The sequence below is a fragment of the Chiloscyllium punctatum genome, unplaced genomic scaffold, assembly GCF_047496795.1.
Source record: "Chiloscyllium punctatum isolate Juve2018m unplaced genomic scaffold, sChiPun1.3 scaffold_636, whole genome shotgun sequence".
In the NCBI taxonomy this organism is placed as follows: Eukaryota; Metazoa; Chordata; class Chondrichthyes; order Orectolobiformes; family Hemiscylliidae; genus Chiloscyllium; species Chiloscyllium punctatum.
The window spans coordinates 47,774-68,069 of NW_027310370.1; the positions used below are offsets into that span (position 1 = coordinate 47,774).

At 45.9% G+C, this 20,296-nt stretch overlaps 1 protein-coding gene across 1 annotated transcript in view; it reads right to left on the reverse strand.

Moving 5' to 3' along the window:
* pitpnab (phosphatidylinositol transfer protein, alpha b) overlaps positions 1-20,296 on the reverse strand; it is a gene marked incomplete at its 5' end in the record, with an annotated part of 55,527 nt that overhangs the window by 27,675 nt on the left and 7,556 nt on the right. Inside the window, 2 exons of the mRNA XM_072567618.1 lie at positions 664-755; positions 3,081-3,226. Coding sequence (XP_072423719.1) covers positions 664-755; positions 3,081-3,226 — 238 coding nt within the window. The remainder of the gene's footprint in view (positions 1-663; positions 756-3,080; positions 3,227-20,296) is intronic.

Here is a 20,296-nt window from a genome sequence, read left to right on the forward strand (position 1 = left end):
GCAAGAACGAGAGCCTGAATCATCTTGTTGGGGATTTAAATGTTGCTTTTGGGAGAGCGAAACAACACTACCAGCTGCACATTCAGGCATCAGTGGGGGTGAAGGCAACTTAGCTTTTTATAATGGATGCCTTCATGAAGGTCAACATTTACCTCCACTGGTCCCAAGGGGGTGGTAGTGAGCTGCCCTCTGTCACTGAGGAAGTGGTTTCATAGATTGAAATGTTTTCTAGTGCACTACAGAGAGAATGTTAAGTCAAACTATACTGGAGCATTGGTTTGGTCAATAAATCAAACCAAGCTTCTCACCAAAAGGTAACAAAGAATTTTCTAGTTTTTTTTCATTTTGGTTATTTTATTTATGCTTATAAGTTTCATAACTTAGTCGGGAAAACTAGAAAGATAAAAATGTTAAATGTTTTGAAACCAACTGGAAGAAACAACCAAACCTGTTGGGAGAGATGATGGAATTGGAGCATTCACATCTTCTGAAGAATCCGATCAGCTCGATTCCCTATTGCCTGAAGCCCAGCGGAGTCAAATACACGACAAGTCAAGAGCAATGGGTCTGGCTCCCACTGGCAGCAATAAGACTTGTAAAGCATTGCCTGTTGTATTTCTCCCTCATTAGCCAGCCCCAGCTCCATGCACAGCATCAACTCACCGGTTCTGCAGTATGGGTACGCGTTCCAAGCCTTCTCATGCACGTTCAGAGCTCCCTCAGGAGCCAGCATCTGCACAAACTTGGGCACCTTGCTGCAAGAACAAAATGGTTATGGTTTCTCAAGTCTCAGCATAAAGGCAGATTTTGGGCTAATGACAGCAACAACTCCATGCACACAGAGTCGAGCATCTGGAAAACACTTCCAGTTAAAACACCAGAGAGAATACCGTAAAATCACTGCAAGTACAGTTGGATGATTGAACGTGAGTGAACGGTTGGGTCTGGCTAGTTGGAAAGGCCAAGGTGAATTGTCTGGCTTTCTGCAGTCTCTTATTTTAGGATTGTCACGTGACAGAAATTGCAGAATTTAGTCACTCTTAACCTTTTTGTTTAAAAAAAGCACATTGTATAGCTGTCCAACGTCTGAGTGCATTGAGGTGAATGCTTCTTAAACAAAAGCTGAAACTACATCAGGATGGTGTAGGTTCAGAACTTAAACCTCGCGCAAGTACCAGTCACCTTGCCACCCCATGCCTCTCACTAACCAAGCACAAGAGAGACCACAGAAAGGAAAGGGAGAGGGATTTACATTGAGATGTCCAATGGTCATGAAATGTGCAGAGTGTTTTACAGCCAACAAGCTAATTTTGAAGAGTAGATGCTGTAGCAGTACAGGAAATATGGCAGCTGCCCCCATCCATCAGGCAAAAAGTGGGCACTGCAGATGCTGGAGATTAGAGTCAAGATTAGAGTGGTGCTGGAAAAGCACAGCAGGTCAGGCAGCATCCGACAAGCAAGAAAATTGACGTTTCGGGCAGGAGCCCTTCATCAGGAAGCTGCCTGACCTGCTGTGCTTTTCCAGCACCACTCTAATCTTGACGCCACGCATACATCAACCCACAGACAGCAATGTGGGCCTGACCAGGTCACCTGCTTATAGTGATGTCAATTGAGATCCAGATTGGCCCAAGGATGCTGAAGAGAACTGCTCTGCACATCCTTGAAAGAGTGCCATGGGATCCCTAACATCCATCCAGGCAGGCAAGACCTGAGTTTAGTGTCTCACCTGAAAAACAGCACCTCCAACAGTTCACGGCTCACCCAACTGGAGTGTCAGCTTGGAGTCCTGTATTAGAGCCCTGATGACAAAGTCCGCTGGTAACACCCCCACCATCCTCCTCAGCACCATCAGCTCTGCTGTCTAATTACTGACCCAGAATTTCATTTTACTCATCAGTTAGTGACTCCTTCGTAATTAACTACACTTAAATATTAAAGACAGATAGGTAATGGACATCTTGAGGCGCAGCAGAAACTACATAAGAACAAGCCCTTTGCCTTTCCTCATTTCCATTCCAACATTTCCCACCGAGCTTTCCATCTAGAGGGGAGTCAGGATCCAAACTAAAATGACAGAACAGGCTCAGGCGGCTGAATGGCCTTCTCCTAGATGTCCTTTTAGGGCTTCCCGAGTACTGCTGCTGGCTGATGAAACTGGAGTTTTGACACAAGCTGATCACAGATCATGCAATCCTGGGATGTTGTGATGGCTCATCTCCCTCACAATCTGCATAGCTTCAGAAATTGTTGGTATAGACCACTCAGCCCCCTGGACCTGCTCCATCATTCCATAACATCATGGCTGATTGGATTGTGTCATCCCTACACTCTCTTGTTGATGAAAACATTCTATAAAGCTTTTAAAATGCACAGCCTGCTGTCAATTAAAGCATCACTTCCCATCATCCCCGAGTCGTCCCCATTTGGTGTTGGGCCGAGTTCACCCTCCAATGAAATTTCCAGCAGGTATATTTAGTGCTGTCAAAGCTAACAGCAGAGGTTGGTCAGACAGACTGACAAATCAGCTGTAAGCCTGCTCTCCAATCATTACCTCCGGGAGTGGGGAGCGCGGTGGCTCAGTTAGCACTGCTGCCTCACAGCACCAGGGACCCAGGTTCGATTCCATCCTCAGGCAACTGTGTGTGGAGTTTGCACATTCTCCCCGTGTCTGCATGGGTTTCCTCTGGGTGCTCTGGTTTCCTCCCACAATCCAAAGATGTGCAGGTCAGGTGAAGTAGTGTTCAGGGATGTGTAGGTTAGGTGCATTAGTAAGGGGTAAATGTAGGGTAGGAGAATGGGTTAGTCTTCGAAGGGTTGGTGTGGACTTGTTGGGCCGAAGGGCCTGTTTCCACACTGTAGGGATTCTAAATTCTAACCCTTCAGTTTGTGTGGTGATCATTACTAAGACTAGCTCTTTATTTCAGATAATACTTGACTTTAAATCACCTGGGGTGCTGGGATGGAATCTGCTAGTAAGCTCTGCACTATTAATCTATCGACAAACCCTCTACACGTCACAGGCCCGTGTTGATACTCACCAGATACCACTCCCCTCTCCCTCCACCCCCAACCCTTACCGTTGAAGGTGGTAGATCTTGTGCGTGTACTGTCCTTTCTCACCATCTTTCTCATATGGCTCATTCTGTAACACTTCAACACCTTCACCGCCACCAGTCTCATTCTTACTTGCCTCTGCCACAGAATACAACTGTCCCACCTGGTACTGTGGAGGCAAACAAACATATTTGGAGAGAAAGAATTAAGAGTCTAAATGCTTTATCCAGTTTCTCATTAAAATTCCTAGCTCTCAGGACATACCCCACTGTCTTGGGCAGAAACATCCACAGGTGATTAGAATACACTGCAACACTGTCATTTTGCATTAAGACTACAGAATAAGAATGTATTTCTATAGTGCCTTCCACTAAAACAGGATGCTCCAAAGCACTTTAACCCAATTAAGTGCTTCTTGTGATAAAAGAAAAACATCAGTGTATTTGTACACAATATCATATTGCTTTTTGAGGGAGCTTAATCTCAAACAGAGTCTCTGGACACTTGGGTGAGATCAATATTGACCAGGAAAACCAGAAGAGCTCAGCATGACCTGGTTTAACAGCTCACCTGAAAGCTAGCCTCTCTGATGATCAGCACTCCCTCAGTACTTGCACTAGGAGCACTCGCCACAAGTCTCTGGAATGGGACTTCTGTCAGAGAGGGATGAGAAAATGCACACCCTTCAAAGTAACAGCAGGCACGGGTTACCCAGCAGGATAGCACCATTATCCAGCCAGTTTCACTAGGGACTCTCATCTACACCAACACCAAAACATTCAAACATTGGGCAAGTCATTACAGTGATATGTACACAAGTGATTTTTCTCCCTCCATTAGGGAAGCAACCTTGATGACTGGTTAGGGTTAAGAGTTCTCACATATAGTACTGTGTACAATCATGTTCATGTATCTAGTAGCACTAGAGAAATCGGTTTGTCTGATTAGTGTCCTTCCATTTGCAAGTCTGGCTTTATCTTCTAATAGCATTAACCAGATCCTTAAACCCTGCGATTTACTGCAGCTCAGACTCTCAATGCAGCCATTGTCAGAGGTCACAATTAATTGTATAATTTATAACTCATTGCACAATTCACTTGCTGTTCACATTTAAGAATGCACAGTTAGTTTGTGGACTGTCCAATTCTGCTCTGCATTGAGCTAGGATTACAGCTCCCTGCTCCCCAAATGAGCATTAAAAATCAAACATTTTCAAAACATTCATTCATGGTCATGGGTAATGCTAGCTCAGCCAACATTTAATAGCAATCCCACACTGAGGGGGATGAGTAACTTTCTTGAACTGCTGCAGTCTGCCTGCTGTCGGTGGACCCACAATGCTGCTAGGGAGGGTGTGGCAGTGAAGGAGTGGTGAGATTCTTGCCAGTCAGGGTGGGGAGGAGCTTGGAGGGAAACTTGCAGGCAGTGGTGCTCCCATCAATCTGAAGGGACTTGAAATGTGAAAGCAGTTTCACTGTAAACAGATGCTGCTCAAGCGGAGTTTCTCCTTTTGTGTTTGTTTCAGAATTTCCAGCATCCATAGTACATTGCATTTATTATCTCTTAGCCTTCTCCATTTCAGCCCAGGTAGAGGTTACCGGTTTGGAAGGTGCTGTCGGAGGAGTCTTGGCTTGTTGCAGCAGTACATCCTGTAGAAGGTACACACTGCTGTCACTGTGTGCTGGTGGCAGACAGAGTGAATTATCAAGTTGGTGGATGTGATACTAATCAAGCAGGGGCTGCTTTGTCCTGGATGGTGTTAAGCTTCCTAAATGTTGTTGGAGCTGCCCCCATCCAGGGCAAGTGGGGAATATTCCATCACACTCCTGACCTGTGCCTTGTAGATGGTGGACAGGCTTTGGGGAGTCAGGAGGGGAGTGATTCACCACAGTAATCCTAGCCTCTGACCTGCTCTTGTAGCTATTGTATTGATATGAACGTCCTGATAACCCTCCAAAATACTGTATTTCAAGTGAAATGGTAAGATTATCTCATTTTGTAAAGATGGTCATTGTCTGATACTTGTGGAGTGTGAATATTACTTAGTACCAAACAGTCTAACCTGGAAGGCACCCAGGGTCTGCTGCACACGGACACAGACGGAGTCAGTATGAGAGGGGCAGTAGCAATATTAGGATTGTCACTGGACTAGTAATGTTGTGGTTCTGTTCGCCGAGCTGGGAATTTGTCTTGCAAACGTTTCGTCCCCTGTCTAGGTGACATCCTCAGTGCTTGGGAGTCTCCTGGCTTCACAGGAGGCTCCCAAGCACTGAGGATGTCACCTAGACAGGGGACGAAACGTTTGCAAGACAAACTCCCAGCTCGGCAAACAGAACCACAACAACGAGCACCCGAGCTACAAATCTTCTCCCGGACTAGTAATGCAGAGGGTACGCTGAACAGTCTGAGGACATGGGTTCGAATCCCACTACAGATGGTGACATTGGAATTCGGTTAATCAGAACCACTGTAAATAAAAGGTAGTTCCACGGCAATCATCAAACCATTATTAATCATTAAAACACAACTGGTTCACTAATGTCCTTCAGGGAAGGAAGTCTGCAGCAGGAAGGATCTGCCCTGGGCTCCTTGGCACAGGACGTAGGGAATACTCTGGGTGGGTGAGGGGGGGGGGGGCTTCACTCTCCATGACAAAGAGGGGCTCAACAGAAGCACTGTTAAATGAGCTGCTCAACCTCCTAAAGGGTATTACTGTTGGACGTGGCCTGAAGCAGGTGGTGATAGATCCAAGAGGGATGAACAGATCTGACCTCACCCTCACCTACACGGTGTCCCAGCTTCTCATTCAGGATACCTTCCACACCTTATGAAACTACTACCGCAGACTTCAAACAGATTTAGCCCTACCCAAAACTGGGCATCCACAAGGTGCTGTAAGGCAGCAGGAGAATCGTATTCAACTGCATGGCTCATACCTTCATTCCCATCAAGCCTGGGACATCTACCCTGGTTCAAAGGAGGGTATGCCAGGAGCAGCACCTGCCATACCTAACAATGAGCAGTCTACATGGCGAGGCTACATGGATGCCAAGCAGAATAAGCAACAAGTGAGAGATAGACCTGAGCGATCCCACAACCAGCTGACTGATTTAACCTCTGCAGACTGCAAACCTCCAGTCGTGAATGGAGGAGGACAGTCAAACAACTCGGAGAAAGTGAGGACTGCAGATGCTGGAGATCAGAGTCGAGAGTGTGGTGCTGGAAAAGCTCAGCAGGTCAGATACCATCCGAGGAGCAGGAGAATCGATGTTTCTTCTTGAAGAGGAGCTTATGCCTGAATTCTCCTGCTCTTCAGATGCTGCCTGACCGGCTGTGCTCTTCCAGCGCCACACTCAACAAGGCTCTATGAATATCATCCTCCTCCATGATGAAGAGTCCAACACATCAGTGTAAAAGATAAGGCAGAAGCATTTGCAACACTGCTGAATAGATGATCCACTTCAGCCTTCACCAGAGACCTCCTCTCCCCCTCACCACCCCCCCATCACAGACGCCAGCCTTCAGCCAAATCTATTCACTCCACGGGATATCAACAAACATACTACAAAGGCTATGGGACCTGACAATATCCCAGCAATAATATCAAAGTTCTGAGCTTCAGAACTTGTCTGGCCAAGCTCTTGCAGTACAATTTCAACACTGACAACTGACCAAAAATGTGAAAAATTGCCCAGGTAAATGAAATAACTCCACAAAGGCTGGTATCCCATCACCAAGTCTCTCTTTATTGACATGTGGAGAGTCTTCCACACTGATCCAGCTCCCTCAGAGCCAGCTCTCTGGACAGGGATGTCTGACACTGCTGTTTCTTTTTGTCAGCCAGGGCTCCCTCATGGGATCAGATTAACAGCCCTCATATTCTATGAGGTCCACCTTTCTGACTACATTATAATCACAATAGACAATAGGTGCAGGAGTAGGCCATTCTGCCCTTCGAGCATGCACCATCATTCATTATGATCATGGCTGATCATCCTCAATCAGTATCCTGTTCCTGCCTTATCCCCATCACCCTTGATTCCACAATCCTTAAGAGCTCTATCCAACTCTTTCTTGAAAGTATCCAGAGACTGGGCCTCCACTGCCCTCTGGGGCAGAGCATTCCACACACCCACCACTCTCTGGGTGAAGAAGTTTCTCCTCATCTCTGTCCTAAATGGTCTACCCCCGTATTTTTAAGCTGTGTCCTCTGGTTCGGCACTCACCCATCAGCAGAAATATGCTTCCTGCCTCCAGAGTGTCCAATCCTTTAATAATCTTATATGTCTCAATCAGATCCCCTCTCAATCTTCTAAACTCAAGGGTATACAAGCCCAGGTGCTCCATCTTTCAGTGTAAGGTAATCCCGCCATTCTGGGAATGGACCTCGTGAACCTACGCTGCACTCCCTCAATAGCCAGAATGTCCTTCCTCAAATTTGGAGACCAGAACTGCACACAGTACTCCTGGTGTGGTCTCACCAGGGCCCTGTACAGCTGCAGAAGGACCTCTTTGCTTCTATACTCAATTCCTCTTGTTATGAAGGCCAGCATGCTATTAGCTTTCTTCACTGCCTGCTGTACCTGCATGCTTGCTTTCATTGACTGATGTACAAGAACACCCAGATCTCTTTGTACTGCCCCTTTACCTAACTTGACTCCATTTAGGTAGTAATCTGCCTTCCTGTTCTTGCCACCAAAGTGGATAACCATACATTTATCCACATTAAACTGCATCTGCCATGTATCTGACCACTCACCTAACCTGTCCAGGTCACCCTGTAATCTCCTAACATCCTCCTCACATTTCACCCTGCCACCCAGCTTTGTATCAGCAAATTTGCTAATATTACTTTTAATACCATCTTCTATATCATTAATGTACATTGTAAAAAGCTGCGGTCCCAGCACTGATCCCTGCGGCACACCACTGGTCACCGCCTGCTATTCCGAAAGGGAGCAGTTTATCATTACTCTTTGTTTCCTGTCAGCCAACCAATTTTCAATCCAAGTCAGTATTTTGCCCCCAATACTATGCACCCTAATTTTGCTCACTAACCTCCTATGTGGGACTTTATCCAAAGCTTTCTGAAAGTCCAGGTACACTACATCTACTGGATCTCCCTCATCCATCTTCAGAGTTACATCCTCAAAAAATTCCAGAAGATGAGTCAAGCATGATTTCCCCTTCATAAATCCATGCTGACTCTGTCCTATCCTGTTACTGCTATCCAGTTGTGTCATAATTTTGTCCTTTATAATTGACTCCAGCATCTTTCCCACCACTGAGGTCAGACTAACTGGTCTATAATTTCCTGCTTTATCTCTCCCACCTTTCTTAGAAAATGGAAGGACATTAGCCACCCTCCAATCTGCAGGAACTGACCCTGAATCTATAGAACATTGGAAAATAATCACCAACGCATCCACGATTTCCCGAGCCACCTCCTTCAGTACCCTGGGATGTAGACCATCAGGCCCTGGGGACTTATCAGCCTTCAGACCTAACAGTCTCTCCAACACTATTTCCTGCCTAATATAAATTCCCTTCAGTTCAGGTCCTTTAGCCACTATTACATCTGGGAGATTGCTTGTGTCTTCCCCAGTGAAGACAGATCTAAAGTACCTATTCAACTCTTCTGCCATTTCCTTGTTCCCTGTAATATATTCCCCTGTTTCTGCCTTCAAGGGCCCAATTTTAGTCTTAACCATTTTTTTTCTTTTCACACACCTAAAATAGCCTTAACTATCCTCCTTTATATTATTGGCCAGTTTACCTTCGTACCTTATTTTTTCTCTGCGTATTTCCTTTTTAGTAATCCTCTGTTGTTCTTTAAAAGCTTCCCAGTCCTCCGTTTCCCCACTTATCTTTGCTATTTTATACTTTTTCTCTTTTAACTTTATATGTTTCTTAACTTCCCTCGTCAGCCACGGCCACCCCTGCCTCCCCTTAGGATCTTTCTTCCTTTTTGGAATGAACTGATCCTACACCTTCTGCATTGTATCCAGAAATACCTGCCGCTGTTGTTCCACTGTCATCCCTGCTAGGGTATTGCACCATTGAACTTTGGCCAGCTCCTCCCTCATAGCTCCATAGTTCCCTTTATTCAATAGAAATATTGTCACTTCCGATTGTACCCTCTCCCTCTCAAATTGCAGATTGAAGCTTATTGTATTATGGTCACTATTTCCCAGTGGCTCCTTCACTTCGAGGTCCCTGACCAATTCTGGTTCGTTGCACAACACCAGATCCAGAATTGCCTTCTCCCTGGTTGGCTCCAGCACCAGCTGTTCTAAGAATCCATCTTGGAGGCATTCCACAAACTCCCTTTCTTGGGGTCCTGTACCATCCTGATTCTCCCAGTCTACCTGTATGTTAAAATCCCCCATAACAACTGTAGCAATATCTTTGCGACAGGCCAATTTCAGCTCCTTATTCAACTTACATCTGACATCCAGGCAACTGTTTGGGGGCCTGTAGATAACTCCCATTAGGGTCTTTTTACCCTTAGAATTTCTCAGCCCTATCCATACGGACTCTCCATCCCCTGATTCTAGGTCCCCCCGTACAAGGGACTGATCATTCCTTACGAACAGGGCCACCCCACCCCCTCTGCCCGTCAGTCTGTCCTTACAATAGCACGTGTAGCCTTGAATATTCATTTCCCAGGCCCTGTCCACTTGAAGCCACGTCTCAGTTATCCCCACAACATCGTATCTGCCAATTTCCAAATGAGCCTCAAGCTCATCCACATTACTTCTAATGCGTCGTGCATTCATATATAATATTTTTTATTTGTTACTCCCCTCACCCTTCCTATCAATCCCTATTTCACTTGACCTTACGGCATGATCCTTTTTGGAGTTTTCTGCTTCATTGTCTTTCTTGACTTCTCTTGTTCTAACTTTCCCTTTAACTTCCTTCTTAAACTTCTAGTTTGTTTTCCCCCCCCGACTCCGCTATTTAGTTTAAATGTAGCTGTGTTGCAGTAGCAAACCTGCCTGCCAGAATGCTGGTCCCTAACCTATTAAGGTGCAACCCGTCCCTCTTGTATAATTTATTCTTACCGCTAAACATACCCCAGTGATCCAAGAATTTAAATCCTTGCTTCCTGCACCAGTTCAAGTCCATTATCTCCCGGTTCCTGTTCTCTCCAGCCCGAGGAACTGGAAGCAAACCACCTTGGACGTCCTGCTTTTCAGCCTTCTTCCTAGTTCTCCGAAGTCCCGCTGTAGTACGTTCCTCCTCTTCTTCCCAATGTCATTTGTGCCAACATGCACAAATCCCTTGAGGATTTCCTGCACTCTGTCTGCGATGTCCTTAATCCTGGCACCAGGAAGGCAACACAACATCCTCAAATCCTGCCTGTTGCCGCAGAAATCCCTTTCAGTCCCTCTCACTATGGAGTCCCTTATTACCACGGCTGTGTGTGATGTCTGACTCCTCGGCTCCGCCTCCACGCCAATTTCTGATTGGCAGACTACAGAATCTCCTGTACACAAAAAGCAGGATAAATCTAACCCAGCCTATTACTGCCCCATCAGTCTACTCTCTATCATAAGTAAAGTGGTGGACTGTGTCAGTAACAGTGCTGGCAAGCAGCACCTGCTCAGCAATGCCCAGTTTTGGTTCCATCAGAGTCACTCAGCTCCTGACCTCATTACAGCAGTGGGTCAAACATGGACCAAAGAGCTGCATTCCAGAGGGGAGGGCAGTGGCAGCCCTTAACATCTAAACCACATTTCGAATGTAGCATCAAGGAGCCCTAGTGAAACTGGAATCAATGGGAATTGGGGGAAATTCTCTGATAGTTGAAGTCATAGCTCTCACTAAATAAGATGGTTGTGGTTGTTGGAGTCAATCATCTCAGCTCCTGGGTATCGCTGCAAGAGTCCCTCAGGGTAGTGTCCTAGGCCCAACCATCTTCAGGTGCTTCATTAACAACTTTCCCTCCATCACAAGGTCAGGAGTGGGGACTGCCAATGTTGTACCTGCAGAAGAAACATGTTCAGGAAGCTTTCCTTTCCTGACATCCGCCTGGGGGAGTAACAGTACTGTTTACAGAGAGGGCCAAGTCACCACAAAGTTCATGGTCTCATGTCTTCATCTAACCTTGTACATTACCTGCGGTTGGAGTGTTTGATGGGGACAGCGTAGAGAGAGCTTTACACTGAATCTAACTCAATGCTGCCCCTGTCCTGGAAGTGTTCAATGGGGACAGTGTCAATGCAGATTTAATTTCAGTTTAAAAGGAGGAGAAGGATCTTTACTCTGTATCTAATCCAATGATGGATCTGTCCTGGGAATGTTTGATAGGGATAGTTTCTAGAGAGCTTTCCATTCAGCTGAAAAGAGGGAGCTTTCCTCTGTATCTAACCCATGCTGTCCCTGACCTGAAAGGGTTTGATGGAAAGCAAGCTCTACTTTCAGTTAAAAATAATAGAGCTTTGATTTCAGTTTAAAAGAGTAGAGAGAGCGTTACTCAATCTAAACCACGTGCAGCTCTTGCCCTGGGAGTGTTGATGGGAACGGTGTAGAGGGAACATTACTCCATGATCCAAGTTGCAGCATTTGCTACTGTCACTGGGAGAAGTACACATTTCACTGTATTACTGTGCAATCCTCATGTCTATTACCTTGAAGGGACTGGAACAATCAGGAAGGTCAAGCAGCTTTCAGCAGCAGCTTGCTGGCTGCACCTTTGCTGTTGAAACAACAGGCAGCTGATCACAAACTAGGATTTGACGTGATCAGAGAGCATAAATGCAGACTGTAAACAATATTTCTAAATCAGCGAGCCCTCCAGACATCTCAGCCAGCAGAGACCTTCATCTCCTGTACTGCTCTGGTTTGGATTGTTTAATTGCAGAGTGTAGGATCAATCTGAAGGATCACAACATGTGAATACCAGAACATGGAGTTATTGCTTCCTTGGAATAAATACCAAGGGCAAATCAAGGTCATTTCTTTGCCTCACTTGGTCAACTCCTTCCTGCCATGTGATGTGGAACAGTTATGGGGCGGGGAAGGAGTAGGGAGGGTGAAATGAGTACCCCTCAGACATGGATTGCCCTACATACACTCTTCCACCCCTCAGAACTAATGTTTCTTGTTGATGACCTCATGAAGGTTTCCAGCTTTTGCAGCTGATGGATTTTTAAAAAAATGTCCATCTGATTCCAGATGGAGTTTAATGTATTCCCTAAGTGGCGGCCCCTCTAACAGCGTGGTGCCCACCGCCCCGCCTCGGCAGTGCGACGCTCCCTCAGCACCAACCCTCCGACAGTGCGGCGCTCCCTCGGCACCGACCCTCCGACAGTGCGGCGCTCCCTCGGCACCGACCCTCCGACAGTGCGGCGCTCCCTCGGCACCGACCCTCCGACAGTGCGGCGCTCCCTCGGCACCGACCCTCCGACAGTGCGGCGCTCCCTCGGCACCGACCCTCCGACAGTGCGGCGCTCCCTCGGCACCGACCCTCCGACAGTGCGGCGCTCCCTCTGACAGTTCATTGACCTTCTGACAATGTGGCACTCCCTCATTATTGCCACCCATTGTTCTATAGCTCATGGACTCTGGACCTGGGTATATTTGCTCACCTTGATAAGCTGGAACAAAAATAACAGTGGCTGGGGGTGGGCAAAGAATCTGTAAGATCAGCAAAACATGGATCTCTCCCACAGCCTGTCAGCATCAATGGTGATAGAGGCATTGGCAGGAATTTGATTCCAGTAACTCACTCAGGATACAGACTGCTCATTCTGCTGGTGTTAAGCTGGGACTGACCTGATTGCAGATTCATGGCTCATTGACAACTATTTCACAACTGGAAATAAGAGCATGATGATTTTTCCAGGAGGTATTTATTAAACACCAACCATTTTGCAATACTGTGGGAAATCCTCAAGAGAAAAAAAGCAGTGTTACAATTAGCTGTGCAATGTGAGGCGAATGTTATGTATCCCCCCTCCTGAACCCCAACCAAATGGACAAAGGCCTAGTGTGCATACAGTGAGGAGGCAGAATGCAGTGCAGTTGACACTACCCTCGCTGTGAGCAGACTCTTGCCACTGACTGTTGAAACAAGGCTGGTGCCAGAGACCAAACCCATCCGGTGATTCAAGTGGAAAGCATTTTCAGGGCAGGAAAAAAAACAATTTAATCTTTCAAGAAAGTTAAACATTGCCCATTTCACTGGATAAAGTGCATGAGTGCGCAAAACCGGCTCAATGTGACATGATTTAGAGGTGTGCAAAGTTTAGAGGGGTGTGGAGACCGAGTCAATGGGGAAACCCTCTCCCCTTAGGCAAGGGGACAATAACCAGGGGGCACAGTATGAAGGAAGGAGCCGGAGGGTTAGCAGGGGTTTGAGGATGTTTTCTTTCCCCACCCAGAGGGTATCTAGAAGTCACTGCCTAAAAGGGTGCTAGAGACAGGATACATCAAGCCATTGCAGATGAATGCTTCAAATACCACAGTGTCCAAGGCTATAGGCCAAGTGTTGGAGACGGGGATTAGAATAACGGGATGGTGGAGTATTATAGATCCAAGGACCCTCGTCCAAACTGCAAACATCTCCTACTCATTGACATTGTGGGAGAGGGTTTCCCCATTGACTCGGTCTCCACCCCCCTCTAAACTTTATCTGCCTCAGATCCCCCCCCTCAGCCTTCTCTACTCTAAGGTAATGAACTGCAGCCTATCCAGTCTCCCTTCATCACCGAATCATTCCAGCCCAGGTAATAATACCCTGGGGAATCTCCTCTGCACCTTCTCTAATGCACTCACATCCTTCCTCTTGTGTGACGACCTGAACTGCACACAGTTCTCCAGTTGGGGCCTAACTAATGCCTTATACAGCTCCATCAGAACCTCCTTGCTCCTGTATTCAATCCCTCGGCTAATGAAGGCTATGATCCCATACTCTTCCTTCACCACTTTATTTCCCAGTCCTGCTGCCTTCAAGGATCTAAGGACATGCAAAGGACCTTCTGATCCTCCACTTCCTCAGCTCCGATCACTCAGTCTATTCCTTGACCTTGTTCATCTCCCAAAATGCATCATCTCTCACTTTTCAGGGTCCAATCCCATTTGTCACTGTTGTCACCTGACCGTCCAGCCTTTCTGCTCCTGTAGTCTCAGGCTTTCCTCCTCACTATTTAGCACACTGCCGCTAATGTTCCTGTTCCCTGTGAACGTACGGATCATTCCCCCCTACAATCAGTCTCCATCATTAATGTACACAACAAACAGAAAGGGAACCAGCACTAAACCCTGCAGCGTGCCACTGCACACAGCGTCCTGTCACAGGAACTCTATCAGACCTGCATCCTCTGCTGAAAATGCGCAGGTCAGGCAGCATCCAAGGAACAGGAGAATTGAGAAGGGCTTATGCCCGAGACTTCAATTCTCCTGCTCCTTGGATACTGCCTGACCTGCTGCGCTTTTCCAGCAACACATTTTCAGCTCTGATCTCCAGCATCTGCAGTCCTCACTTTCTTCCTGCCACAAAACCAACTTTGGATCCAATTTGCCAAACTGCCCTGGATCCCACAGGCTCTTCGCTTCAGAACCAGTCTTCCATGTTTGACTAAAGTTCATGTAGACTATGTCCATTTCATTACCCTGAGCTCCACATCTCGTGACCTCTTCGAGAACTTCAACCAGGTTTGTTCGACATGATCTTCCCTTTCAAAGAGTCTCTCCAACTGGAGGTTAACTCTGACCCTCAGAATTCCCTTTCCCCCACTACAGCTGTTATCATCCACTGGTCTGGAGCTTCCTGGTTTATCCCTACTACCCTTCTTGAATGATGGTACCACATTAATTGTCCTCCAGTCCCCCCGAACTCCTCCTGTAGCCAGAAAAGATTGAAAATTTAGTCGAATGAATTGCTCTCTCAAACACCCAACATAAGAGTGATGGGCAGCAAGGCATTAGTCTCTACTGTAAGATAGCTCCATATCTCCCATTAACTCAGCCTCAGGGTTCATTTCAACAATGTGCATGAAATCTATTGAAACCAATTGTGTGCTCAATGGCTGTCAAGCCTTGGGTCTGCAATGAACACAAGTCTTTGTGTGTGAATTGCAGAAAGCTGTATGCAGCTACAGCAGGTAATAGGGAAGGCATTGGTATTTACTGCTAAAGAAATAAAATATAGGAGTAGAGAAGTGTTGCAGCAACTGTACAAGGCATTAGTGAGACCGCATTTGGAGCATTGCATACAATTTGGCCCCCTTACTCAAGGAGGGATGTATTTGCAGTGGAGGCAATTCAGAGGTGATTGACCAGATTGACCCCAGAGATGAAGGGTTTGCCTTCCGAAGGGAGATTGACCAGTTTCGACCTGTACTCTCTGGAGTTAAGGAGGACGAGAGGAGACCCTTTTGAGGTATAGAAGATGCTAAAGGGGATTGACAAAGCAAGTGGCCTCATGTGAGGGAATCTACAATACGAGGTCATTGTTTTTAATCTGCTATCTCTTATCTAAAACTGAGATGAAGAGAAAATTACTTCTCTCAAAGGATTGTGAATCTGTGGACTTCATGCCCTAGAATGCTGTGGACACGGAGATATTGAGTAAATTTGAGGAGATAGATCTTTAATTCGTCATGACTTGAAGGGTTATGGAGAGCAGTCAGGAAAGTGGAGTGGAGATGCAGATGAGATCAGCCATGATAGTGTTAAACAGCAGAGCAGACTCAAGGGGCTGAATGGCCTTCTCCTAATCCTAGCTCTCATGGTCTTCACTTGATTGGCTCAAACACAGCATGAAAAATCAGGAATGTTACTGACAGATGGGAAAGAGAATTAATGTCTCCCACACTGCAAGATGACTGAACGGTTGGCAGGTTTTGAAGGGGAATTGCATGTGCTGAGAACAACCAAGGTTGTAGCTGAACAAGGTGAATAATCAGCTGAACTAATCGGTCTCTGGCTGCTCTCAAACTGGGTCACAGAGACTGGTGCCGCACTCTGACAGCTTTACTGCACTGTAACTTGACATGATACAGTGATCTGTTGATAGGCCCATGACAGAGATAATCAAAGCTCTGATCCTAAATACTATGCAAGAATGCTCAGAAGGATAGACTTAATAAAATTAAACTCAGAAACTGGAGCATTACTTGAGTTACATAGGTTCCTAACAGGGAAAATAACCCTGTCTCTAGAACTTGGGTTAAACATATAGTTAAATTCTATTTTCAGACAAATAATTTTTGTTGCAATCAACTATTCCTTGAGATTTCCTCCTGGATGAACATATTTATCCTGTTCTGAAGAAGGGTCACCAGACTTGAAACCTTCATTCTATTTTCTCTTACAGAGTCTCTCCAGTAATTTCAGTTTTTATTTCAGATCTCTGCAGTTCTTTGTTTTGGTAGTCTAATGGGGTTGGGAAGTTCAGAGTAGAAAGTCAATGGGATGTTGTGAGATGTCGGAGATGTTGTGCTGAGTTCTAGTTAGACACAGTCTATAGTAACTGTGGGGGTGGGAGTTGGAGTCCTAATAGCAAGTTGGGGGCCAAGATGTGGAGGTGCCAGTGTCGGACTGTGGTGGACAATGTCAGAAGTCACACAGCACCAGGTTATGGTCCAACAGGTTTATATGAAATCACAAGCTTTTGGAGCATTTCTCCTGCATCAGGTGAAGTGAAGAGGCAGCACTCCGAAAACCTGTGATTTCATATAAACCTGTTGGACTAGAACCTGGTGTCGTGTGATTTCTGACCATGTTGCGGAGGAAGTGTCATCAAGTAGCTATAGGAGTCTGGTCAATAGCCCAGAAACGGTGATGGAGAGGTCAAGGCAGGGAAAGGGGAATTGGAGATACATCATGTGATGGTGACAGAAAAGGTAGAGACTAGAAGCAAACCAGTCACTGTTTCCATTTACAGGCAAGAGCAGGTAATGTCACTGAAACAGTCAATGTACCCAAAAAAAAAGAGGAAGAGATATGACTGGGACTGGAACGAACACTCCAGCTCTTACAGAAAGGCACAAAGCTTGGTGTTCCCTGGGAAATGGCATTAATTAGAGGAAATGGATAAAATTAAAGCAACTGTACTGGTGAAAATATTGACCAAAGGTCACACAGCCAAATCATTAACTTGGTTTCTCTCTACAGACACGGTCAGAACTGCAAACTATTTCCAGCAGCCACAATGTTACGACTTTTCTCAAATAACTGAGTCAGGATTTGGGCACAACCCTCTCTGAGAAGATAAACTGATTTTGGAGTGCCCACTAGACAGACAGAGCAGAATGTCACTGCACTTCAAAGGGTTAAACCACAGGACAGTTTGCTTGGCATTAGCTCGAGTTCAGAATGTGAAGGGGCAATCTCATCAAAACATTTAAATTGTTCAAAGGATTTGATAAGGTAGATAAAGAGAAAGGTTTGCCTCAATTCCCACTCTGACTCCAGTGTTAGGCCATTCGGGAGGGAAATCAGGAAGTGCATGTTCTCAACAGAGACCAATGGAAATCTGGAACTCTCCCAGAAATGATTGGAGCTGCAGGAGTATTCACACCTTCAAGATCAGCAGTTTTTCCCTTTGGAGGGAGTACTGTAAAAGGATGTGAGATACATATCAGTCTCTGACTGAACAACAGACTTGGAGAAAAAATGGTTCATCTTCAAACAGTGAAGGGGAGGATTTGACTCCCAGCCTTACATCCCTCTGCCCACCATAAACTTTGGAATAAAGTTATAATGTGGAAGCACAGAGACGCACAACTTGGGAGTGAATATCACACTGGCTGGGTTGCGTTGGCAGAGAATAGTTCAGGGAGCGTGAAGGATTGGTATGCAGGACTGCAAAGGAAGCCAAACAGAAGTGTTCCTATGTTTAAGGTGGTTAAGCATTCAGTGACGTTGTTAATGGGGCACAGGTGAGAGTACAAAGGTGATGTACTTCAGAAAGAAGAATAAAGACAGGTAATGTAAACTAAATGGCAGACTCCAGTGGTGATGGAGACAGAAATACTTGAGTTCACACACATTAATCTTTTTAAGTGGGAGCTAAAAGGGTAAGTTATTAAAAAGCATACAGCACAAGATACAAACCCAAAGCAGTTATATAAAACCTTCATAAACCACTTGTTAAACCTCAGCAAGATTAGATGTTCAAGTCTGGGGAGAATACCATCTGACCACACAGATAAATTGTAGGAGTACCAATAGCCCAGATCAGGCTAATTGGCCCATAATTTCTGCATCACTCACCTATTGTACTCTATGCAACTTTCTCCCCATCCCCACTCTCCTCTCATTTATCTCTCCACTCTGCAGGCACGCTGCTTCTATTCCTGATGAAGGGCTTTTGCCCGAAACATCAATTTTCCTGCTCCTCGGATGCTGCCTGAACTGCTGTGCTTTTCTAGCACCACTCGAACCCACTGATTCACTATCAATGCCTCCACAAGCTCCTCAGCTATCTCCTTCAGAACCCTGGGCTGGAGTCCAACCAGTCTGGGCTATTTCCCCACCTTCAGACCCCTCAGTTTCATCAGTACCTTCTCCTCAGTGATGGCCGCTATGCTCACTTCTGCCCCCTGAGGTTTGTACTAGACCTTGTATTGGGGAACGAGCCTGGCCAGGTGACTGAAGTTTCAGTGGGGAAGCATTTGAGATAGTGATCATAGTTCCATAAATTTTAAATTAATCATGGATAAAGAGAAGACTGATCCTTGGGTGAGTGTTAAATGGAGGGAAGGCCAATTCCAACAGTATAAGGGCAGGCACTGGAGAAATTAGGCTGGGGGGCAGCTGTTTGAAGGTAAACCCATATCTGACACATGGGAGTTTTTAAAAGGTCTGTTGATCAGAGTTCAGGACCAACATGTTCTTGTGAGAATAGCAAGAATCAGGAACCTTGGAGGATAAGATATTGAAAGTTTAGTCAAAAAGAAAAAAATGGTAGCATACACAAGTTTTGGAAACTGACATCGGTCAAGGTCCTTGAGGGATATAAAGGAAGCAGGAAATAAATTACAAATAGAATTAAGAGGGCTAAAAGGGGCTTTGGAATATCCTCAGCAGGTAGAATGAAGGAGAATCTCAAGGCAGGAGGGTGGCACGGTGGCTCAGTGGTGAGCACAGCTGCCTCACAAGGCCAGGGACCCCGGTTCGATTCTAGCTTCGGGTGACTGTGCAAACTCCACACAGACATTCCCCGTGTCTGTGTGGATTTCCTCCGGATGCTCCAGTTCCCTCCAGTCCAAAGATATGCAGATTAGGTGAACTGGCTGTGCTAAATTGCCCAGTGTTCAGGGATGTGTAGGTTAGGTGCATTAGTTAGGAGTAAATATAGGATAATAGGGCAGAGAAATGGGTCTATGTTGGTTACTCTTCGGGGAGTTGGTGTGGACTAGTTGGGCCGAATGGCCGATTTCCACACTATAGGGAATCTATGAAATTAGGAGTATTAGGGTAGCTAGGGAAAGGATAGGTCCACTCAAAGATAAAGGATGAATTCTACACATGGAACGAGAGAAGTGGGGAGGTCCTTAATGAGTATTATTCACTGAGAAGGACATGGATGATGGGAAGATTAGGGAGGGGTATAGCGATCTTCTGGGGCATGTCAATCTTGAGGTGGTAGTGGTGGTGCTCGAAAAATATTGAGGTGGATAAGTCCCCAGAGCCTAATGGATCCACCCCAGGATACTGAAGGTGGTGAAGGAGGGGTTCACTGGGACCTTGACACAGACCTTTGTATCCTCTTTAGCCACAGGCAAGGTCCAGAGTGTGAAGAATGGTCAGCAACAGGGATAATCCAGGAAATAAAAGGATGGACAGGTATACGTCAGTGGTAGAGGAATTATTGGAGATGATCCTTAGGGACAGGATTTACTTGCATTAGGGTCAGTCAGCACAGCTTTGTGTAGGGGACATCTTGTCTCACAAACGTGATTGAGTTTTTTGAGGAAGTGATGAAGATGATTGATGAGGTTGGTGGATGCAGTCTACATTGACATTATTAAAGCATTTGACAAGGTCCCTCATAATAGGTTGGTCCAAAAGATTAAGTCACATGGGATCCCCTGTGAGCTGGGAAGTTGAATACAAGTTGGTTTGGCCATAGAAGCCAGAGGGTAGTTGTGGAGGGGGGGTGTGCCTGTCTGGAGGGCTGTGCCCAGTGGGGTTCCACAAAAATCAATGCTGGGACCTCTGTTGTTTGTCAAATAAATAAGTGATTTGGATGAAAACATAAGTGGTCTGATTAGTAAGTCTG